Source organism: Cyprinus carpio, chromosome B21, assembly GCF_018340385.1.
Source record: "Cyprinus carpio isolate SPL01 chromosome B21, ASM1834038v1, whole genome shotgun sequence".
Classification (NCBI taxonomy): domain Eukaryota; kingdom Metazoa; phylum Chordata; class Actinopteri; order Cypriniformes; family Cyprinidae; genus Cyprinus; species Cyprinus carpio.
Genome location: NC_056617.1, coordinates 6,423,303 through 6,440,188, shown reverse-complemented (window position 1 = coordinate 6,440,188; position 16,886 = coordinate 6,423,303). Strand labels below are relative to the sequence as shown.

Genomic DNA, 16,886 nt, shown 5'->3' with positions numbered 1-16,886 from the left:
GAACCAGTTTAGTCTTAGACCTCTTTTTGTATTTTTATCCAAATTTTCCTAAAACATAAAGCAATTAGGACTCTATTGCACCAACCAACTGCACGAGAAAACAACAAGAAGCCAGTACACGCTATTTTTACCCCGTATCTAATGAAATACTGATGACATTTCACATTGAATCTGTCTTGGGAAACACAATAGCTCGTGGCTGAGATAATGACAGGTTCAACATGTCATTCTGTGTTTTATGTCAAGTAGCCTAACCTACCAAGATACTGACGCAGAACCCCTGGGAGGGGGCATTAAACTTTCAGTGTACCACCCCATACGAGTCATCCAGACATTGGCACGACAGTTTCTCTCTATAGCGCACGAAATTATCGCGTCATTTTCTTTCACTTTCTAAGTGGTCGTCGTCACGGAGTATATAAATGAAGTGATTATCCATATGCAGCATTACACGGGCCTCTACTAGCAATAAGTGCACGAGCAATTACAGGAGTACTGATCAAAGAAGCTGAAGGCACTCGACTCGAGTCTTACATGAGCGTTATGTGCCTCGTCTGGAGATACAGATTAGTCGCTTCCATCGTTCTGCTTGCAGTGCTCTGTGATGTTTATGCGTCAGACGCACAACCAATTGGAAAAGTTTATCCGCGCGGAAATCACTGGGCTGTTGGTGAGTGAAAATATTTTTTTTAATTTACCAGTTTAAATATTGTTGGTCACTTATAAATATAGACGTATATACTCATATTATTTTGGAGGAGAGTATAGCTACAAGTAGGCTATTTAAATTTATATTATTATTATTATTATTATTATTATTATTATTATTATTATTATTATTATTATTTTTAAGTGGTGCTTATTTTTTACATTCAAAAGTCTGCATACTCTTCATTTATTCTCTTCATTCATTTAAATTCATTTTTTTAAATAAACTGTATAAAAATGCTTAAAAGATAATGAAGGTTGACAATTTCATTTTAAGTTTTATATGTCAAACGTGCAACAACTGTTGACAAGTGAAATGTATCTTTCTACATAGGCTACTATTTAAATAATACGTAAGGCCAGGTAGCTACAGTACGACATAAACAGGTAGCAATGAAAATATAAAAAAATGAATAAAAATTAAATATCAAATTTAAATTGGTTTGTGCCTTTACCAAAATGCTGGTCTAAGAACCTGTAATGTATCATCTAGAACTTTCGACCTCCAGAGAAAAATGAGGATTTGTTGCTGAACCTAAGGAGCTGTGAACCATTAAATAAAATGTTTAATAGTAGTTATTCAACAAATGAAATCAAAAACACTAGCAGATAATAACCATTTAAATCACTTGACGAAATCCACCAGTGGTAGTTGATTGAGTAGGATACATTCATTAAGTATTTATCTCAAGTGATTGCAAAACTCTCAAGTGTCACTTATGCTTTGAGTCTGAAGAGGGAAAGTGGATCCATAGGGTCTAATGAGCAACTTAATTAGATGAAAATAGGTGACAAGCAACTGGCTTTTTGTGTGTTTGTGTGATGCAATTTGTAAATAAAGAGAAAATCAGGTCAATATGATACTTTTTTTGATTTTAGAGATTGAGTTCAGTGGAGCTAATGCTGTATTAAACAATTGCTCGTGAATAGAAGGAACTATGGATTATTTTGGCTCAAATTACATTTTGTTTGCAAATTTATACCAGACTGGATTCAGTATTTGTTTAAATGACTAATATATAGCCTTTTCTTGATTAGGTTGTACTATAACTTTGTTTGCAACCTGCACATGAAGTATAAGTTTTTTAAGTGTGGAGATGCTCCCTACCTATCGTATTTGTGTTAAATGCATTAATTTTACTTAATATCAGAGCAACAATCAGTCTATAATAATGACCTATATTTGTTTTAGGCCACTTAATGGGCAAGAAAAGCACAGATGAGCAGGTCAGACCTGAGGATCCAGAAGGCGGCGTTGAGACCTCTATGACGACTGGAGATCAGGATCAACAGCTGGAAAGATACAACAAACATCTGCTGCTGCCACTCCTGCATGTGCTCATGAGAGGACGGATGGCACCGGAGCTGAAGGGCACAGAGGAGATCGATGCTCAAAAACTGCTCCAGCACATGCTGGAAGAGAGACTTCAGAGAGAGGAAGGTCATGAGAGAGACAGACAAGTCAAATTGGTAAGAGAAATCCTTAACATGATCGTTATGTTAATGTAAAAATACATGCAAGATGCATTTAAAGTGCATATAGGTACTGCATATATTGGGTGCATATAGATACTGTTATAATGGTTTATTAATATTTTGAATGAGTTTTTATTTTTATATTTTCTGATTTAATTACATTAAAAGTTTTAGTCGTTTAGTGTATTTTGTCATTTTATATATATTTTTTAATGTCTATCTAGTTTTTTTTTTACGTCAGTTTTAGATTGTTTTAGTACATAAGTTTAAGTTTTTAACATTGATTTTCTTTAAATGAAAGCTTAAATTAATGAAAACTTTTCATGGTTTTAGTTTTAGTTGACCATTTTTACAAGCTAATGATGATATGCATGTTTTATTTAAGGTCAGTTTCCTTTGATTCTTATATAATAATATTTCTCATTGTTATATTTCATATACAGGCTGAGGACTTCTTGTTACGGGCTTTATTAATGCAGGATGACAATGAAAGCTGAGGACCAACTGGACAAAAGACTATGGTTTGAAGTTCACTTGACAACTGGCTTGATCGAATACAAACCTCTTTATTCAACAACATATAAATAAGCATGTTATATTTTTGTATACAAAGAAACACACATAAACTGAGTGTCATCATTCTGTATATTTTATGGTATTGATTTATAAAGGAATTCATTTTCTTGATAACTGACACCATAGTAACCATTGTATTCACAGTTTAATTGATTAATATTTAATAAACTTTAACTTGTTGGGCTATCTGCGGTTTATAAAAACAACAGTCTGCTCGCTTGCATATCATTTGAAATGTCTTGACTAGAAAAAAACTATTAAAGGAAAAGTTCACCCAAAAATGAACATCTGCAGAAAATTTACTCACTCTCGTGTCATGCAAGAAACAAGTTGGTTTCTTCATCAGAACAGTTTTGGAGATATTTAGCATTGCACCACTTGCTCACCAATGGATCCCCTGCAGTGAATGGGTGCCGTCAGAATGAGAGTCCAAACAGCTGATAAAAACATCACAATAATCCAATAAGTAATAAGTAAACAATAAGTAACCAATATGTTTTGTGAAGCGAAAAGCTGTGTGTTTATAAGAAACAGATTTTCATTTTTGGGTGAACTATTCATTTAACATTAACATGAATTCCTAACAGTCCACACATTACACCTAAACAGAGAATGTGCTGAGCTGAATGCATTAGTACATGTAGTTTGAGAGTTAAAAGGCCCTGTCTCATTCTGAAAGCAATTTGTTATGGGCTATGATCGATCTCTTGAGGTGGCTGGCCATAACCTGCTTATTAGTCAAGCAGTCACTTAACAACGGCAGGCAGGTGACAGGGAAACTCTTCAGCGGACACTAATGATTGTCTGAATAGCTAAATCACAACCTCTGCATTGTCTGTGACAACTGGCAGGAAATTGTTGATGGTCTAATTGTCTCGCCGCTCTCAGCTGTCTGTGCACAATAATGGCTCCAATTATACACACTGATGTTTCTAACAATGAAAGATGTCAGCTGAAGCCACTTTCATTTGTTTAAGCTCATCTACTGTAGTTCCTATCTTATGTTTGCTTTCCTCTTTGGTCACAGATGAATAACCATTAATAGAAATGTGACCCCCTTCAGTCTCAATCTGATTGCATCACTGATAAGGTTGCTGCACAAATGGCTAACATCAGATTTGTTGATAGTCATGTGTTCATGAAGATGTGAGCTGATGGGTTTGGTACAGGTCTGCAGGTCCCAACTGCTAATGCAAACAACTGTATGAAAGAATTTGTGAAATTTAGGTAATCTGATGATATTTAATCTCCTGAGGGATTTTAAAACAAATCTGTTTAATTTTGATGGTTTACATGTCTTACTTTACATTGTGTGTATAAAAATAGGCTAATTATCTTTATAAAGGTATATCAAAAGTGTTTATAATATCAGTCTTATTTATTTATTTATACAAAGTATAAATGAAAAAGTAAAAGTGTACACAAAGACATAGCCTATGTTTAGCTTGGCTTTGGACATTTTTGAAATTCCTTATTTTTAATAACACCAGATTTAGTTTAGTTTAGTGATGGTGAGAACATATTTCTGTACAGAAACACCCACAGAAACCTAAAAATCCACCACAAAATTACAATTACAATTTTATAAACTGCAAAAACACTTGGTCCGTTGTTACCGGAGAAAAATATTCCAAACGCAACCACTAGATGGCGGCATAATCACGGAGAAGCGCCACACTGGAGAACCGGATTATCCTGGCAAGTGGACAGTAATAAAAATAAATAAAAACAACTCTAACTCTCTCTCTCTCTCTCTCTCTAATACTGAAGGTATTAATTACAAATTGAATTTACAACAAAACATTTGCTTTGATTGATATCTTAAAAATACAATGGAAGTTCATAGCCTACTGAAATAAATAGAAATAGAATATAATATATATATATATATATATATATATATATATATATATATATATATATATTATATATATATATATATATATATATATATATATATATATATATTTAAATATTATAAATTATGGCAAAGATGTAAAAAACAAATGGTGGAATTTAAGAATATGTATGATTTAGTTTAAGAACTTTACCTTACAAACATACTATTTTGTAAATCTGCATTAAGAACTATTGGAGACAGGATGCATTTGACATTTTTCTAAACTTGTTTTTATTATAAAATACAAAATTCATCTGTACAATGTGAAAGCATAGAGCAAAATGTCATGGAAAGTGACCATCTGCATCATACAATAGTACTTAAAGAATGAAACCCTTTTGCTAACACTGAAGGCTCGAAGAGGATTTTAAATGGGACAAATGAGATTCAAATGAAATTAAATGCATGCATTTATAATGCAAATTTTTATTTATCTCTTTGAATGCTTTAAATGCTTTTTTTTCTGTAAAAAAAAAAAAGGTTGAATTAGGTCTGGTTGCATATTTGATGAAGCTTTATTAAATGTACTCATGAAAAAAAAAATGAACCAAAAAAGATGAAATGTAAAAAGTAATGTACAGTGAATTTATTTTACAAAGCTTGTCATCCATAATGAACAACTGTGGGAGTTTTCTGAACCACAGAAACAGATGTGAAAACCACTTCTCTTCACACAGAATCTGATTTAGAAAGTTAAAGGAGAAGCAAACAAGTCTCTGAGTATCTCAGTCCAGCATCCTCCTCAGTCTACCACGTCTTCCCTATAGACTGGATGTGTTCTTTCGCTTTCATTCTTAGCGAGGCAATACTTGTGTTTCGTGGGTCTGCTTCTTCTAGTGTAAATTTATCCATAAAGCCTGAGCACTGATACGCTGGTGGAGGGGGGCACACTGCTCCTATATGGGGCAGAGAGTGGCTGAGCGTGGATGAGGTGAGGAACTGTGGAGGGGTGTAACTGGCTGGTACTCCCTGCTGAGGGGTGATGAAGCTGGGCAGGGACTGCAGGGGAGAGCTGGAGGAGGTGATGGGTCCTGTAAGCCAGGGCTCTAATGGCAGAGACAGCGGTCCCGATCTGGGGATGGACAGCATGGAGGACTCCTGCAGCTTGATGGAGCTCACCTCCAGCTTCTCCTGACGTCGCCACTTAGCACGGCGGTTTTGGAACCAAACCTGAAATTTGACATAGGAAGAATTTAGTTTAGAATGCAGAAGTAACATGTTTAAAAGTCCAACTGTGAGGGAAGATATAGAAATGTGCAGATTTAATGTTCATAATTAGCCAAAACCTTCCAAATCTCAAAAACCTTTCAAAAATAAACTTGCAAAAAAAAAAAAAAAAAAAAAAAATTCAAATGTTCATAATTTGCAAAAACCTTTCAAATACATTGGTGAAAAAGTATGTAGATGTAAGTTCATAATTAAATGGTGTTATATAATTTATATATTACAATATTATAAATTAATAATTCACAAAACCTTTCAAGTATACTTGAAAAAAATTTCAAATGTTCATAGTTCGCAAAAACCCTTCAAATAAACTTGCAAAAAAGTCTATATATGTTGATATATGTTTGATTAAATTGTATTATATTTATGTTTTTTTTTTTTTTTTTTTTTTTTTACATATTATATGTAATGTTATATTACAATATTCTAAATTATTTTTTTTACCAGTTATTTATGTCCAAAATCTTAATTTGCTACATAAGGTTCAGATATTTGAAAACAAATATATATTAGCCACATTTTATTATCTGTCACTAAAATTACTTTAAAATATTTTAAATCAGAATATTATATCCCAATAAAATCCAGAAGAATGAAGAGGCTAAATTTTCTTTGACACTACACAAGAAAAGTAGTCTGATGTGAAATCTCTTACCATCAATATGTGTCAAGTTTTACTTTTAATGAACGCAATACAAAATTTATTTTTTAAAATTCACTTTAAATATTTCTAAAGTTTTTAATTGTATTATCTCTTAAACAATTACATTTTCAAGAAATAAATGCCCTGGTTGCTTCAATTCATATTGCATTTTGTTGTAGTCTATACTATTTTATTATTATTTATAAAACGAAAACATGATTTCTTGTCTTGATTTTGTGCTAGAAATATTTTTTATTAACTTTGCAAACAGAAGGGATCTATGGGGAAAGGTTCCGAACAGTGATCTATTAAATAAAGTAGCGTGTGTCATTCTTATTGTCAAATACACGGATCGTGTAAGACCATCATGTGTGTGGTGTATCCTGTGCTCACCTGCACGCGAACCTCCGGCAGGTTGACCTTGAGCGCGAGCTCCTCTCTGCTGTACACGTCAGGATAATGCGACTTGTCAAACGCTCTCTCGAGCTCGTGCAGCTGGAAGGTGGTGAACGTGGTCCGGTTCCGCCGGTGCTTTTTCTTCGGATTTTCATCATCCGACAATTTACCACCATCCACATCCGGCAGATCCGGACTGACCATGACAGCGGATCTACAGACACCTGTAGAAAAATAATGTCATATTTAAATTTAAATTCACGTAGACCTATTATATATATATATATATATATATATATATATATATAGAAAATATATATATATATATACACTCTATAAAATGCTGGGTTGTTTCATTTGGGTCAATATGGACTAACCCAACCATATGGGTTAAATTTTTACATTCTATTTTTAACCCAAAAGTTGGGTTAGTCCAAATTTGACCCAAAGTTGGGTTGAAATAACCCAGCATTTTTTAGAGTGTATATATTAACATCACACGAAAACACTAAAAAGTCATTAAACTGTTATTTATATAGACTAACAGCATCGTATATTTTGACGTCGTCATATTTGATATTTTAATATTTCAAATAAAATAGAAATGTAAAACTTTTTGTTTCTTTTCCCTTCCTTACTTTTTTCAAAAACTTTTTAAACTTCCTTTTTTTCGTTTTCAATTTAAATAAAAAACGTAAAACTTTTTCAAAAAACTTTTCAGATTTCATGCAGACTTATGTGGGCTATTGTAATGTATTTATTCATGACTTAAATAAAATACTATTTCGTATAAAGTGCTGCGAGAACGTCCAGTTTTTAAACCCAGAAAAACGTCACTTTGCGAAGCTGTTAACTCACCATCAAAGTTTTTGGAGTTAATGGAATCCTTTTTGGGGGAAGACAAACGCTCGGTGTCTTTCACCGGCTTCCCGGATCCATAAGAAAACGCCGGGTGGAAGATATTCTCTCCTTTAAATCCCAAAATGGATTCAATGCTGTGGATCCTCGTTTGGGATCCAGGACTGCGAACCAAGCGCGCGGATGGGGAGAGACGCTCGTCCATGTCTTGGGACTGAGATCCAACAAGCCTCATCGAACGTTCAGTTCCAGAAGGAAAAAAGAAAAAGAAAAAACGAAAGCTCTAAGGATTTCCCGTTTTCCTATGCAATACACTCTCTTTTCAATAGTCCAGGCTGTTCCAGCAGAAGCAGCTTTCTCCAGCAGTGGTCCTGCAAACACTGAGGATGCAGTGGCCCCCAGGGGCCTTATATGGACACCCCTCGACCAGGACTCTATTGTGTGAGTGACATCCCCTTCGATACGTCAAGAAACGTCAGATTGGCCGGAGTGAGGGATGTAGTATTGTCCCCGAGCATTTAACTCCTCCCAGAGATCCTTGTTGGCATAATGGAAGCTTTATAAACCGCCTTACATAAATCTTAAATCATCTTTTCCCACTCCAGATGTCTTGATCATGATGGCCTGTAGAAATAATAGGAACTGGGGCTGAGATTACATGTTTGGGGCCGAAACAGATCAAGATCCCATACGCGCAAATGCCATTAAAAATTGTAGTTTATAAAATTGTTCTGTGGTAACACTCGCGCCGAAATAGTTATTTGTAGCCTATTCTACACTATTTTCAGAAAAATCAATGAAAAATAAAATAAAATAAAAATACAACAAATGACACTGTTTGAAGGAAATTCCATGTTAAAGGGAGATTACGGTCATATCACTCCCTTAGAGGTGACAGCAAACTGAATGTCTCTGTTTGGAAATAAGAAGGATTTACACAATAAATAAATAAAACACAAAATAAATAAATATATATAAATAAAAATAAATAAACTAAAAGAGCAAAAAAATAAAATAAATTAATGGCATTTATGGCTATGTGAGTGTTGCCGACACATTATCCACATGTTGTTTAATTTAATTGACTACAGATACAAAAAGTTTAAAATGAAATAGTAGGACTAATCTTTATACTTTAAATTATTTTACACAGTTTAGGTTGTAGATTTTGATACTAATTCGTTGCAACTAAATATGGAAATATTGCATGAGAGTTTGAAAAATAAAAATAAATTAATTAATTAACATTGAGTTACAGACCTTTAAGCAAAATTAATACTCCGCGATTTACAAGGGTTAGGCTACCATTGTAATTAAATATTTTAATTTAAATGATAGTTTTCTAGGCAAGGCTATACAAATAAATATTAAAATATAAAATAAAGTAAAAGCAAAGTTTAGTTTATAAATAATTTATATGAGAAAAATACATGTTATTTAGCCTAATCTGTTAATGAAATGAAATCAGTTAAACGTGCGCTATAACGAACGGAATAATCTACTTAGATAAACTGGTAAATTTCATAGGTAGAATGAAATGATCATAAGTTTTGGTGGTCAAACATTTCAGCAGCCTAACTAACTAATTACAACTCTAAAACGATAAAAACACCACCAAGGACTACTTTAGGCCTACACTTCGAGCGTGGAGTGCTTTCGGTCATTAGGGGATTTTGTTACATGAACAAAACGAGATCTCAAGCAGCAAGCGCGTGACCCCTGAGAGCTAGCCTACAATTGAGGTGCAGTTAATTGGAAGAATTTGCAAACTTCCTCAATATTGAATGGATACGTGTAATTAGCTCCGAACAAAGATTGACAGCAGTCTGATAATCCGCAGGACACACGCTGGTTTGAGGGGATTACACACTTTCCTCCCTCTATCCAAAACAGCACAAATCCTTTCAACTGCTTGGCTTTTCCCTAATTACAACAGATAATGTTGGTATTTCCAGATTTATTCAAAGATACACACACACACACACACACACACACACACACACACAGGCCTACTCGAAAAACAAAAACATACCGCAAAATACAAGAATATTTGAATGTGTTGATTAACGCCTTAAAATTACTATTTGACTTTTTTATGAATTCATTCAGTGATTACATTAATACATTATTGTACTTTTTTATAGTTTTTTAAATCACCTTTTTAGTTTTTTTTTTTTTTACTGCATTGGCATGACAATTATTTTTTTTTAAATACAATTGAAATTAAACAAACAAATAAAAATTAAGTAATAGGAGGTCACATAATGTGAAGACAAGACTGCAAGGTTATGTCTAGTGAAAGCATTTAACTTGTCTCAGACCTGATGATCCTATTAGCAGGTAATCTTTAAAAGTCTAAAGCCTTTCTTTTTCAATAAACATGAACTTAGATTAATTTAATATTTTTCTCCTGTCTAGTCATGTGGTAACATCTTTTCATCTGAGTAGCTAAATAAAATGTTTTTCAGACCCTTTTTACCGGATTTAGTTGTTTTCTTGTAAATATACAGCTACATGGTATAAAATATTGACACAATAAGTTGTTATGGCCACGAAAATCTCACAGACATGTACTTATTTTGATCACAAATGCATTTATTCATGTGTTTAATCTGTTTACAATCCGATGCCTATTTACTTCACATAAAAACTTAATACATATGACTAAAGAATCCTAATGAGTATGACAATATCATATGTGTCAATGCTAGACGGTCAAAAAAAGAGACAGAGAAAAACAAAAAGAACAAGAAATAACAGCATAACATTTGTCTCATACCTTGTGCAAAAAAGCAGGAGGGGGATTTAAACGTAGCTTCTCCACCTCAGGTTCAAGTTAGATGTTTGTTAGATATATTTACATGTAAAATTTCAACAACAACAACAACAACAACAAAAAAAAGAAAAAAAAAAAAAGAAAAAGAAAAAAAAGGAAAATGAGGGAATAGACTACAACATCATTTGGGAGCCAAGCAAGAGAAGCTGAAAGGCTGATCTAGAGCCAGAATCTTGCAGCTTTTGGGAACCTAGAACTTGAGTGACTTCTTCTGACATGCTTTCATATGAAATTTCATTTGAAGACATGTCAAAAAAAGTTTTTCAAAACTGTATTTCAAAAACCCAACCTGTTTGTAGAAATGTGTGAATTTGCTAAACCGCTACATGATAGAACACTTCTCCTCTGCTTTGGACTTCATCTCTGTCAGTGTAGCACTGGCTTTCTCTTTTATCTGATCCATGTCCATGTTCTGTAAGTTCTGCATCTGCCCCAGGATGGAGTCCTTCTCCTCCTCCTCCGTGGCATCCTCATCCACCATCTTCAGCAGCTCCTCGGGAACGTCCACGTCATCTCCTGCTATCTGGATCATGTTCTCGTCCTGCTCACTCTGAGGGGTTAATACACACCCTGTTATTTTCAAAGTTCCACTATCGTTCATAAATGCTAAAAACAATGTGGATCATTGATGCATTTAGTTACTTCCGACTAGCCATACACTGCCTCAGCCAATGGATTTGGGCTGTTATACACAAATTTAAATATCCAACATTTTAGACTCTACTTTTGCATTATTGCATTAAGGATTTAAGAGAGAGAATAAAGCTGTACAAAGGCGAACAGATGTTGAGGAAAGCCAATATGGTTGGAGGCTTGCACAGACCTCAGTTCACTCTCTTGATCTGGTTAGTTTATTTATCAGAATTGCCAAGAACTCAAAGCCAAAAAAAGCATCTGTATGGGAGAAACTGCATTTGTGTGTATGTGTGTGTGTGGGAGCCACATGCAAATTTGGAATGCTAGAGACTAGTGCTTTCAAACAATTAAACATGATTAATCGCATACAAAATAAAAGTTTTTGTTTGCATAATGTATTTGTGTCTTCTGTGTATATTGATTATGTGTACTGTATATAAATGCACACACATACAGTATATATTTAACAAATATTCACATGTATTTACATGTCTATATTCGCATTCATATAATTTATATTATAAATAAATATATTTAATATATAAACAGCATTTTTTTCTGAAATATATACATGCATGTGTGTGTACATAATAAATATACACAGTACACATACATATATTATGTAAATAAAAACTTATTTCGGATGTGAATAATCACGATTAATCATTTGACAGCATTAGTTTCAATATTTTAATTCAATTATTTTAATATTAGGATGATTTCTGAAGGATCATGTGACACTGAAGACTGGAATAATAGTTTCATCGGCTTAAATTAAAATAGAAAATAGGCATTTTAAATTGTGAAATATTGTAAAATATTATTACAAGTTTTTATTATTACAGTTTTTGGTTGCTATTTGTATTTTTGATAAATATGCAGGCTTTGTGAGCATAGGAGACATATTTAATAAACATAATAATATTTAATAAAAATATTTAAAAATAAAAATATTTAATAAAAATATTTAAAAATGATAACCTTAATCCTGATGAAAAAAAAGTTAATGCCAATTGCCAACTGAAGAACATTTCCTTATTAAAATAGATTATTTTTGGATTTGAGAAGTGGCAAAATGGCTCTTACTTTAGGAAGTCTGTATTTTTCTCGTAGACAAACCCTCAGAGTCGCCCTTTCTGCTTTCTTGTGCAAGAAGTCTGCATCTCTTTCCATTCTGTGGATTAGAAATATTTTGACAACACGTTATCACCTGCTAAGACAAATACGGCATATTAATCTATCTTTTTTTTTTTTTTAAATTCTATGTGATACAAATCTGTGATTTTCATGTAAAAAAAACAACATACCACCGTACACATATTTAATTCAGTGGAAAACATGCATTGCACAACAGTTTGTTTTAAAATCCATGCGTGACAAAACACTGTAGCAGCAAAATAAAATAACCTCCGGGGTTTAGCACTACAGCTTAATTCCAGATAAAGAGCTTCAGGATGCTTACAGCATTGTTCAGGCAGTGCTATGGCTATACTTGAAGCAAAGCTCTTATAGCTAGTTTACCAGCAACAACTAAATAATAAAATCCTGTGGATGTTTGATCTGAAGCAACACAAAGATCTTCAGATGTTTAGATGTAATCTCACAGCAGACATGTATGTTTACTGTAAGAATCATCTGTTTCTAGCCTAGGCATATTTCTACTTAAGTGAGCCTGCTGATGCGAGTTGTTATCTCATCTCTTTTGAACATGAATAATATCAAATCTTGGGATTAACATGCTTCAGATGCTTTTTTCTGTACAATTACTGGTAGGAAAATCTCTTTTCAAAAGCTATATGTGTTTCTTATTCAAAATGTACTTTAGTTTGCATATACTTTTTAGGATGCAAAAGATTTTAATTCAGAACACTGAATTATAAACACTGAATTTCAGAAAATCACCAAGATTTTTTTAGATAGCTCAATTAAATCAGACCACTATTGTTACACTGCACAAGTCATAATTTATTAATTAATCATAAATAAATATCAGATAAGTCTTTTTGACAATAGATAAAATGGCTGCAAACTGTGGCCTGGAAATAAATTTAATATTTTATATATGCAGAGGTTTTACATTCTCCAGTACTTTCATTATTCACTCTCTACCATGATTGCTTCTAAAAATAGCATTATCCAGATCAACAAGGCCAGGATAACCTGCGCTAAGCTCTGCTCTTAGGACCGATTAGCAGCTAGCACCTGACGCTTACTTTCTGATGCCAACATGGAGTCTTTTCATCTTTAATCACTGACATTATCATCTTTTTTTTTTACACCCAAGATAGTTAAGGTGCAGGTGTTTGCATGAATACATCATCATAGAGATAAATACATACAACTTAATATGCATGACAACATATGCAAGATTCTTCATTTACTTTGTCAAGGTCATTAAATGCTAAGTATGTACTGTAAGCACAAATAGGGCCTGAGGGGTCCAAACTTTACTTACTTCTCCTCCACTAGCTGTTTCTGGTACTCCTCATATTCTTCTCTAGTCATACCGGCGGCCGCTGCAGGGTCCTTGGGGGTTTCTGCCTCAGCCTTTTCCTCTCCTCCTCCAAATCCCATTCCCTTCAGTGGATTCCCCACCATACTTTTGATTAGAAATGCCATTTCTCCACCCCCCGATGGAGTCTCAAGGTTGACGTCAAGTTGCGATTTCCTGAAATCTTTAGGTGAAAGTCCACAGAAGTCCCTCAGATGGTTTGCTGGTGGTCTAATTGGAGCTAGGCTAACCGACCTGCCTGTCTGTTATCAAGGACACACCGTTGACTAGTAATGGCGGCCAGAAAAAAAAAAAAAACAACACGTTTATGCTGCAGCCATAATCTGGATTAAGATGTGGCCATCTACACTGAGAGGCAGATGGCTGTGGCTTTCTCTTTTCCACACAATAAAAGTGAAAGAACTCAATGCATTTATCGATCAAAAGCTCTAACTAGAGGAAAAACATTAGGAGAAAACTTGAAAACTATGAAATCTGTGTTTTGCAGATTAGGGCAGTCTCCATTGTTGACGTCATGTTCGTTACATCCACCCACTGACTGCTAATCACATTACTTAATGAGGGACTGACCAATGCATCGCAACCAACCGGTTACCGATTTTTCATTTAAACCCCTTGTGAGCCCAGCAAAGATAAACCTGTTTATGTGTCCTACAGATGAAGAACAGGAACTATGAATTGATACACTGTATTAACCTGCAAACAAGAGATGCTTCTGCAGTTCTTCAAATCTTGTCTGCTGAGAAAACTGTAGAAAAATAGATAGTGGTTACCAAACATGAAATACAATACTGACTTGTATACCGCTGATATCTGGTGGTTTAAAACCGTTAGATGGTCTCCCAATGGGACCAAACTGCTGGTCTAGATGTTCTCCCAGCCTTCCAGGCTGACTAGCTAACAACTTTTAACATCTTGAACTTGACCAGCCTGTTAGCCAGCTAAAATCAGCAAACCACTTTAGACTGTTTTTAAGATGTGAGAACTTTTGCACTGTTTATGCAAGGAATAACTCAGTTCAGTTGACAATTAGCATAGCATGTAGCATAACATTTGCACATGGAGCAGCATAAACTGAAAGTAATTACTGCAAGGTCTACAGAAAAGTTTTCCATTTATACCCCTTGTGACCTCAGTAAAAGCACAGCTACAGGATTATAAAACAACAGGTTTTGAAGATGATGATCAGGAGCTATGATTTAATACATCATATTTATTTGCAAACATCCAGGATGTTCAGGAGTTTTCAGGAGTTGTGCACTGAGGAGGTTCAAAAGAGACAGATAATGGTTATTAAACGATGTAAAATATTGCCTGAGAAAACAACCCTCTTGAACAAACTCACAATCCCTTGAGAAAATTAACCATGGGTTTACTTTAGTAAGTGTAGTAACCATGTTTTTTGGCGTATTGCCATTTGTATAACCACAGTTTTACTACAAATACCATGGTAAAACTATGGTAAGTGTAGCAAATCCATGCTTAATTTGTGGTTACCATGGTTTAACTATAGTAACCATAGTTTTTTGGTTTTATTTGTAGTGGAACCATGGTTAATTTTCATAAGCGATGAATTGCTGGTCTTAACTGGTTTAAAACAGATGGTCTTCTGAACTGAACAAACTCTCAGCACATGACCAGTTAAGGTCCATCTTAAACCAGCAGACATGCTTCAAAACATACCTAACCAGCATATGCTGTTTTTTTTTCAATAGGTAAGTGTATGGTTTAAACAAGGAAGCTCAGCTATCAGCTTATTAATTTGCCATTTAGCATATTAGCATGTAGCATAACATACGCATGAGCAGCAAAAAACAAAAACAAAAAAACAAACAAACAACAACAAAAAAAAACATCTTTGATCTTTTGAATTCCCATAATCCTTGTAGGTTAAATGAACTTAACGTAGGCTAATTACAGAAAGGTCTTGTTTTATTTTATTGGTCATAGTTGTAAAAACTCTTGTAAAAACTCAACAATTACTGAAAAGTGTTGTTTTATTTTATTACTATTATTATTAAATTTTTTTTGAGGCGATTATCTCCCTTTTGTTCTATGGTAAAATCAGCTTAAAAAAATCTAAGGTGGTGTACATACAAACTTGTGTTCTTACGAACTCCCATGACCTTTGTAAAAACTCAACGCAAATACAGAAATGTCACAGATTTGTTTTATTATTCACGGTTCACAAGTCAATTAAAGTTGCGATTATCATTTGTGAGGTGATTATTGCCCTTTACAGCTCTGACACCGATTGTCTAATTGTAAAAATACCCTAAACCAGCTGAAGGTGGTGTACTTACAAACAAGTGCTCCTATGAACTCCCATGACCCTTGTTTAAAAAAAAAAAAAAAAAAGCAATGTAATTACCAAAAGGTATTCACAGTTGACAAGTACCTCAGGTCAATACTGTAGTTTGACTATTGTCCAACAAAACAACTCTGGTTTTGTGAGCTGATTATCTCCTATTAAAGCTCTGACACTGTCAAAACTGAAGCTGACAATGTCGGTCCAAGGTGAAGACACTTACAGCAATAACGACATCATTATGTCCCCAAAGTCCCACAACTGTTCAATAATGGGTCTATTGGAAACATAAATATGCTGAAAACTATTATTCTTGATGGGAAGGTCATTTTAAGAGTGAATTGTTGTGGACAAAGTTCTTAAAATTTTAATTTACCTCATGTGACAATATGGTTGCCTTGAAAGGGTACGACTACTAAAGTGTCCTTAAGTAACTAGGTAATTAAAATGTAGAGGAGGCCATTTGAAATGGTTCACAACTGCATCTCCTGTTAGGGCCAGTGAGCCCATGCTGGACTGATCACACAGCATGATGGGATGGAGTGACAGATGTGCTAAATGTACACGACATGCCACTGTGTAATCCCCTGAAAAGACAGAGGAGGGGGTGGGAGAGAGAGCGAGAGTACGCAATCAAGCCACAGCAGAGATTGAGAGTGAAGAGAGACAGAGGGAGGGAACGGCTGATGGATTATCAGTGCTAAGAATCATCAACATGTCCCAGCGCAATACTCTAATGTCACAAATCGATGCTAGTAATGAGGACACCGACGGCCTGTAGCATCCAAACAACCACTCAGATCATAACTT

At 34.3% G+C, this 16,886-nt stretch overlaps 3 protein-coding genes across 3 annotated transcripts; 1 reads left to right on the top strand and 2 right to left on the bottom strand.

The window, feature by feature from the left end:
* Positions 1–4,175, top strand: LOC109045693 (gastrin-releasing peptide). The gene is made up of 3 exons (XM_019063526.2): positions 1–670; positions 1,901–2,178; positions 2,628–4,175. The coding sequence occupies exons 1-3, from the start codon at positions 535–537 to the stop codon at positions 2,679–2,681; spliced, it is 468 nt and encodes a 155-aa protein (XP_018919071.1). The 5' UTR covers positions 1–534; the 3' UTR covers positions 2,682–4,175.
* A 789-nt stretch (positions 4,176–4,964) lies between these two features.
* On the bottom strand, positions 4,965–8,233 carry LOC109045692 (retinal homeobox protein Rx3). The gene is made up of 3 exons (XM_042748391.1): positions 7,785–8,233; positions 6,924–7,150; positions 4,965–5,830 (listed from the first exon to the last, which is right to left on the bottom strand). The coding sequence occupies exons 1-3, from the start codon at positions 8,017–8,019 to the stop codon at positions 5,408–5,410; spliced, it is 885 nt and encodes a 294-aa protein (XP_042604325.1). The 5' UTR covers positions 8,020–8,233; the 3' UTR covers positions 4,965–5,407.
* Positions 8,234–10,185: 1,952 nt separating this feature from the next.
* LOC109045137 (complexin-4-like) lies at positions 10,186–14,522 on the bottom strand. Its single transcript, XM_042748397.1, has 3 exons — positions 13,712–14,522; positions 12,343–12,430; positions 10,186–11,170 (listed from the first exon to the last, which is right to left on the bottom strand). Exons 1-3 carry the CDS (start codon positions 13,873–13,875, stop codon positions 10,943–10,945), a joined length of 480 nt encoding a protein of 159 aa, XP_042604331.1. The 5' UTR covers positions 13,876–14,522; the 3' UTR covers positions 10,186–10,942.
* Positions 14,523–16,886: the final 2,364 nt, after the last annotated feature.